The sequence below is a fragment of the Gavialis gangeticus genome, unplaced genomic scaffold (assembly GCF_001723915.1).
Source record: "Gavialis gangeticus isolate Ggan-Ray unplaced genomic scaffold, GavGan_comp1, whole genome shotgun sequence".
NCBI classification, from domain to species: domain Eukaryota; kingdom Metazoa; phylum Chordata; order Crocodylia; family Gavialidae; genus Gavialis; species Gavialis gangeticus.
Genome location: NW_017729022.1, coordinates 188,414,896 through 188,422,866, shown reverse-complemented (window position 1 = coordinate 188,422,866; position 7,971 = coordinate 188,414,896). Strand labels below are relative to the sequence as shown.

General features: G+C 43.1%; 1 protein-coding gene across 4 annotated transcripts in view; it reads right to left on the bottom strand.

The window, feature by feature from the left end:
- The window catches only part of EFEMP1 (EGF containing fibulin like extracellular matrix protein 1), a 119,404-nt gene that overhangs the window by 95,257 nt on the left and 16,176 nt on the right, over positions 1 to 7,971 (bottom strand). For all 4 annotated transcript variants that reach the window (XM_019516666.1, XM_019516663.1, XM_019516665.1 and 1 more), the window contains exon 5: positions 7,746 to 7,967. In XM_019516666.1, the coding sequence (XP_019372211.1) occupies positions 7,746 to 7,967 (222 nt within the window). The remainder of the gene's footprint in view (positions 1 to 7,745; positions 7,968 to 7,971) is intronic.

Below are 7,971 nucleotides of genomic sequence, written 5' to 3'. Positions count from 1 at the left end.
TTTTTTTTTTTTTTTTTTTTTTTTTTTTTTGAGGGACCTACTACATCTGCAGCTTCTGCAAAAACCATGAAGGGGTTTGAAGTGGGACCAAAACATATAGTGTACAGACTAAAGTGAACATTTTTGAATTATCACATGATCAAAATGCAACGTTTAAAAAATGAATAGATATTTTTGTTAACAAAAAAAAAAACAAAAAACAGAAGATCCTTCACCCTCCAATATAAAGTCAATGAAATAGCTCCTTAGAGTTCTCTCTTGTTAAACATAGATTTTCATACTTTTACACTGGTTATAAAGTATTATTTAGTGCTGCTGGACTGGAATGAAAATGTCATACATCTGCAGATGATTAAGAGGAAGTGGACTGTTTGACTTACTAAATAATAAAAAGAAGCTCAAGTTTGACTGTATGTATAAGTTATATTCCCTAGGTATTTGAAGCAGTTATCATATGAAATAAGCACTTTTAAACCAACTTAATGATCACCAGTGGTCCCACTGTGGGTTTAAGTATATCTTTACAAGATCTTTTCAGCAACGCATGAAAATATTCAAGTTTTAAAGCCTTGAAAATTCTTGTAAACTTTCAAACTTAACTACTGTTAGTTTGCAACTGAGACTCATTCAGTATAACGCATTTCAGATTTAAAATACTAGTAATTGCCATTTTCTTTTTGCTTTTAGGGTGAGATCTTGGCCCAAGTCAATTACAAAACTCACTCCAAGAGGCCAAGATCTCACCTTCAGTTCATATATTTGGCTTCTACAAAACAAATTTGACCAAAGTTATTTAAATTATTATTATTATTATTATATAGTTAATACAAAAAATAAATATCAGTTTTGTGCAAGTTTCCTGGAAGCTAAAGAAAAATATTAAAACCACAATCAAATTTTAAACTTAATGCTGGTATAAAATACTTTGGTTAACCCTATCACCCCATTAATTTTGTGGCCATTACTAGCGTCCGATGAAGCAGACTGTTGCTTACAAAAATTTATGATTCGAAATTACTTTCCACTGTGCCACCCTGCCCTACCTTCTGCTTTCAGACTAACACAGCTAACCACTTCTTTGAAGTCTTATGAAAATTCAAAAACAAAAAAAACCCCAGCCAACCAACCAAACCCAAAACACACGAAGGCATTAACACTACATAAAATTAAGCATTTCTATACAGGCACTCAAAAAAAGTGGAATACCTAGAAGTGTGAATTCTTGAATTAGAAGTAATGCACTGAACATCAGATGAAAGTTCCATGCTGAAATTCTGACTTGGGACTAATTAAAAAGAGCATCCATTACGATAACTATGCTTAAATGTGACTGAGAATTATTTGCCAGTAAGAATTAGTATTCATATATATACACACACACACACACAATACCAATATTAAGAAAAGGACTACAGCTGTGATGTACTTGCCCTGATTATGGCTACTTTAGTATTAATTTATATAGATTACAATGAATTTGAAGCCAGATTTCACTGGACCCAATCAAGCAGTTTGCTGGGAGCAAGGGGAGGAAGAGAAACCAGGTACCAGGCACCAGAGCCTGCTCCTAGAAGGCAAGCAAGCCAGGGCTGTCTGTGTGTTGTTTGGGCGTGTGCTTTGAGCAGCTGGGAGTCTTGCTGAATGACTGCTGCCTGTATCTGACAAAAGCCCTAACAAGGGAGTAGAACTAGTTTAGGCCCAGGAGAGTATAAGATGGAGACTCCCTGGGCCAGGGAGTAAGCAAATGGGGACAGCAAACAGGGCAGATCACAGGTCAGTTTGCTGCCTCCTTGGAAGGGGAGCCTTTAAGGCAAGTTCTTTCTTTAATTCAGAATAACTAACCAGATATTTAGCATAAGTAGCTAAAGAACTCAAACAATTATATCAATACTTAAAGTTCATTGTTTAACTAGTAATAGAGCAAGTGGGGAGTTCACCAAGGAGTTTGCCCAGAAACTCTCACCAAGCTTACAGTGAAGGAAGATTAGAGACGGAGGAACCAGGTTAGCAGGGGAAAGGGAACTTTTCAGGACCAAGGAGAACTGAACAGGGCAGCTTACAGGGGCATTTGATAGGGAAAGTCTGCTTGGAGAGCAGAGCAGGAGGAGGAAGATCATGGATTTAAGAGATTCAGAGAGATGGCTGGAGGATGTCACAATACCAGGTTTTCCCTCTGCTTGAACTTGTGAGGTGTCTGTCCAGGCAGGACCATTCACCACAGGAGGCCTCTACCCAGGTCCAGGTTTGGTGCTGTAGAGACAGCAGCTTGCAGGTTCCTTCCAGTGATGGCCAGGTGGGGGAGGGTTTGCAATGTGAGCAGTGCCTCTTGGTGGTGTCCCTCAGGAAGTAGGCAAGATTGCTACAGGATGAGGTAGCAAGGCTTGGAAACATGCTTGGCCATGAGGAGTTCATTGACTTGGTGCTGGAGGAGACCTCTAGGACTGCAGACAAAGGACTGCGCAAAGTGGTGCTGAAAAGAAAGAGGACATGGACTCCCAGGAAGGTGAAAGCTTGTGACCTCTGGCAGCAAGCAGAAGTCTTCATCCCTACCTGCAGTGGGTTGGCTGGAGAACAGATATGGAGCCCTAGCAACAAAGGAGATGGAGCACAGCAGAGGAGGGTTAGGCCAGGCTTCCCCAAGTTTGGAAGGATTGAGACCACTGCCACCAGCCACCAGAAGAAGTGATAGCTGGTGGTGGCTGGCAGCTCTCTTCTTCAGGGGATGGCGACATTTATCTGCTGGCCTGACCTGCTGTCTCAGGAGGTCTACTGCTTGCCCAGAGAATGAATCAGAGATGTCATGGAAGGATTACTGAGACTTATCTGGTCCTCTGACTACTACCCCAGGCTGCTCATCCATGTGGGCACCAATGATACTACTGGGCAGGGGGTGGGGGTGGACTCTGACCAGATCAAAGAAGTGACTACAGGGCTCTGGGTGCAAGGGTGAAGGGGCAGGGGCACAGGTCGTGTTCTTCTCAGTCCTCCAGTCAAAAGGGAAGGATCTGGGCAAGACTTCTTGCAGATCAATGTATGGTTGCAGAGATGTTGTCACTGGCAGGGTTTTAGCTTCCTCAATCATGGGACACTGCTCCAAGAAGGGTTGCTGGAAAGCAGTGGGATCCACCTGACGAAGAGGGAAGAGCATCTTCGCAGACAGGTTTGCTAACCTGGTGAGGAGGGCTTGAAAACTAGGCAATGGAGACCAAAACCCTGGGGTAAATGGGTGACCTGGAGGAAGCACAAGCAAGATGGGGCTACAAGGGAGGCCTTCTCATTCTTTCTGAGAAACTAGGGCAGTCTGCTAGTTACCTCACATGTCTGTGCATGAAGCTCGAGGGGAAAAAAAAGCAGGAAGAACTAGAAGTCCTCACACAGTAACAGAATTGTGATGCAACTGGAATAACAGACTTGGGATAGCTCACATGACTGGAGTACTGTTGTGGATGGGTATAAAAACTGTTCAGGAAGGGGGGAAGAGATGAGGATGGAGTTGCTCTTTATGTAAAAGAGCTGTTTGCTTGCTCATAACTCCAGTATAAAACTGGAGATAGGCCTGTTGAAAAATCTCAGGGTTCGGGTCAGAGGGGAGAGCAATAAGGGTGATGTCATGGCAGCTGTCTGGTATAGACCACCAGACCAGGAGGATGAGGCTTTCCTTCAAACAACTGGTGGAAATTTCTGGATGACAGGCCCTAGTTTTCATGGGGGACTTGTCACCCGGACCTCTGCCAGAGGGAAATACAGTAGCGCACAGGCAATCCAGGAAGCTGGAAAGTGTTAGAGAGACCAACTAAGGGTCATGCTCTTCTTGACCTGTTGCTTGTAAACAGGGAAGAATTGGTGGGGCATATAGTGGTGAATGGCAACTTGGGCAGCAGTGATCATGAGATGATCGAGTTCAGCATCCCAAGGAAAGGAAGGAAGAGCAGCAGCAGCACAGTAAGGACCCTGAACTTCAGAAAACAAAGAATTTGCCTCACTCGAGGAATTGATAGGATCCCCCAGGAGTCCAGGAGAGCTGGCTGTACTTTAAAGAAACCTTACTGAGGGTGCAGGAATGAGCCATCTTGATGTACAGGAAGACTAGCAAGTATGGCAGAAGACCAGCTTGGCTTAGCAGGGAACTCAGTTAGCTAAAACTAAAAAAGGAAGCTTACAGGTGGAAACTTGGCCAAACAACTAGGGAGGAGTATAAGAATATTGCTGGGGCATGCAGAGATGAAGTCAGGAAGGGCAAAGCTCAATTGGAGTTGTAGTTAGCAAGGGATGTGAATGGTAACAAGAATGATTTCTACAAGCATGTCAGGAACAAGAACAGGATCAGAGAAAAAAAAAAAAAAGTGTGGGTCCTTTACTGCATGAGGGAGGCAACCTAGGAACAGAGGATGCAGAAAATGCTAAAGTACTTGATGCTTTTTCACTTCAGTCTTCACAGGCAAGGTCAGCTCCCAGACTACTGCACCTGGAAGCACAGTCTGGGGAGGAGGTGAGCAGCCAGCCGTGGCAAAAGAACAGGTTCAGGAATATTTAGAAGAGCTGGATGTGTACAACCCCATTAGGCCAGAAAGTGTACTTGAGGATGCTGAGGAAGTTAGCTGATGCAATTGCAGAGCCATTGGCTATTATCTTTGAAAAGCCTGTGGTGATTGGGAGAGGTCCTCGATGATTGGAAGAGGGCAAATACAATTCTCATCTTTAAGAAAGGGCAGGAGCAGGAACCAGGGAACTACAGACCAGTCAGTCTCATCACAGTCTCTGGAAAATCATGAAGTAGGTCGTCATCAAATCCATTTAAGTATTTGTAGGAGAAGGTGATTAGGAACAGTTAGCATGGATTCACCAAGCACAAGTAATGCCTGACTGTTTTGATTGCCTTCTATTACAGGATGACTGGCTCCGAGGATGCAGGAAGAACAATGGACATGGCATCCTTTGATTTTTAGCAAGGTTTTTGATATTGTATTCCACAACACTCTTGCAAGCAAGCTAAGGAAGTACGGGTTGGATGAATGGACAGAAAGGTGGAACCTGGCTGGATTGTCAGGCTCAAAGGCTAGTAATCAATGGCTCAATGTCATTCAGAAGCCAGTATTAAAAAGTGGAGCGCCCCAGGGGCTGGTTTTGTTCAATATCAACAATCTGGGAAATGGGATAGATTGCACCCTCAGCAAGTTTGCAGATGACACCAAGATGAGGGGTGGGGGCGAGTAGTAGATATGTGGAGGGTAGGGTTAGGATTCAGAGAGACCTCAACAAATTGGGGGATTGGGTCAAAAGGAGTCTCATGGAGTTCCACAAGGACCATTAAAAAAAGTCCTGTACTTAGGATGGAACAGTACCATGCACAAGTACAGGCTGGGGGCTGACTGACTAAGCAGCAGCTCTGCAGAAGAGGACCTGGGGGTTACAGTAGACAGTAAGCTGAATATAAAAGCTAACAGTGTGCCCCTGTTGAGAAGAAGGCTAACAGCACACTGGCTTGCATTGGCAGAAGTATTGCCAGCAGATTGAGGGAAGTGATTATTTCCCTCCATCTAGCTCTAGCGAGGCAACATTTGGAGTACTGTGTCTAGTTTTCAGCCCCCCTCCCACTAAAAAAAGATCAGGACTCTTTCCAGTTGGTCCACCAGAGGGCAACAAGAATGGTTGGAGGGCTGGGGCACATGATTTCTGAGAGGCAATAGAATTGGGCTTATTAAATCCCCCCCTCAATCTTTTCTCCAGACTAAATAACAGCCTTCAACTACCTGAGGGTGGTTGCAAAGAGGGTAGAGCTAGAATGTTCTCAGTGATGGCAGATAATTTGACCAGGAGCAATGGTTTCAAGGTGCAGCAAGGGACATCTGGGTAGATAGGAGGAAGAACTCACAGGGAGCATTGTAAAGCCCTGGGAGAGGCTACCCAGAGAGCTGGTGTAATTTTAAGATGCAGGTAGACAAAGCATTGGCTGGGATGATCTAGTTAGGGCTGGTCCTGCTTTGAACAGGGGGTTAGACTAGGTGACCCCCTGAGGTCCCTTCCAACCCTAATTTTCTATGGGTGCCTATACATATGCAGTACGGCTACAATTATAACATGTCAGAGCAGGCTTGATCGAGTCTGCTGGAGCGTGGTAATTACTGCACTCTAGCACGTCTCAGTGATGAAAAATGGCAACAGGGGCACTTTAACTAAAGCTCATTCAACAAGCTTTAGTTAAAAACACCTCTGCAGCCATTTTTTTAGTATGGAGAATCTGATACAAGATGCTCCAGGTGCTTCAGACTGTCAAGGATATCATTCTTGGGATGCACTTTCATCCCTTTTTAAAAGATGGGTACTTCATTTGCTTCTCTGTCATGTGGAACCTCATCCAGCTGCTACAAGTTCTGAAGCCAATGGCTCTGCAATCACTTCAGTGAATTCTTTAGTCCTCTAGGACACATCTCATTGAGCCCAGATTGGTCAAGTAATTTCCAACCTATTGGGCACATCCACATATGCCCCTCCACCCCCCATGGGGCAGTTGGTACTGTGCTGTTGCTTAGTACTGAGGAAGTACTAAGTAATGGTGCAGTAACAGCCATTACTATGCTGTCCCAGCAGTGCACATTATTTTTTAGACACTAAGTCGCCATAGTGAGGTAGCTCATCGCTAGAGCAATGTAGCATCAATATCATGGTTTGTGCCTGCTGAGGCTACGTCACCACGGCTTCTCTAGATCTAGGTCAATTATCTCCATCCCTAGTGTTACTGCTAAACTATGCTTGTCATCTGATAACTAAACCTTATTCAGGAAGACTGAAGTAAAAAGACACTAAATACCTCTCCCTTCTTTGCACCACCCATTATTAGATTATCCTAATGCTTTCTTAAGTCTTCCTCTTACAGCTACCAAAGGGCATAAAATAGCAAAAAAAAAAAAAAAACCAAAACAAAAAACAAAAAAAACCCTAAAAAACACCATTTTACAAGTATGTTAGAAGTATCTCAATTCATGCATTGGCCTTTTCCCTGTGTGCCCATGAAGTATTCTTATACTTTTTCCCTAGTAATATAAACAAAGTTTCCACTTTTCTTAAGTTTCATTCTTGAATTGTAACTCATTGAAGAGTTTGCCATTTAGGTAGTCAATATCTTGCTGCATTTCCCTCTCTTTTCTTCATAAAGCATGTTCTTGCACTACCAATATAATCTTTTTTTGGACTCCCTTTCCCCTCCCAACCTACTTGTCTCAGTTGAGACCAGTCCACCCATTCTCAGAGTATGTTGGCTTCTTTGAAATTGAAGAGATTCAGGGAAATTAAGCAAATCTGAAGTTGAAGGGATATCCTTTGCTGCTTTTCACATATTAAATTCCAGACTCTCTTCAAGACAGTACATCTTTAAACACATTTAATATAACCCAAAATGTTCAACATAAACAAGTTTGTTTTCATAAAGATGTGTTGTTACATAAAAACAAGTTGTTACATAAAGATGGACAAACAGGAGGATGTATTCTGTTAATTAGCCTCCATAGCAAGAAGAGACATGGTTGGTAAGTCTGCAGAAAACTGAAAAACACTGTCATGTCCCATGACGGTAAAAATATGAATGACAAATTCTGAAGGACATTCTAAGAAACTATGTAAGTATACAATGACGCAGCAATGCAGCTGCTGACAGATGAAACTCTTATGCTCTCTCTAGGTGTACCATTGATTTTTCCAACACAGAAAATATATTTCTGCTCAAAGTATACATGAGACAACTTGCTTACCTTGGCATACATTATGTTCACTTTGCTCATACCCAGTTGCACATTGTATTTGATGAGTTGGATTTGGAGGTCCTTGCTGAACATCCACAGGTGTACGTCGAATTACACTGTTCCGTCCACCAGCGGAATCAGCAGTTGCTGCATCTTGCTCATTTACAATAATTTGGGCTGTTCTAGGTAGACAGAGGTATCCTCCATAGTGGTTAACACATTTCATCCCACCCAA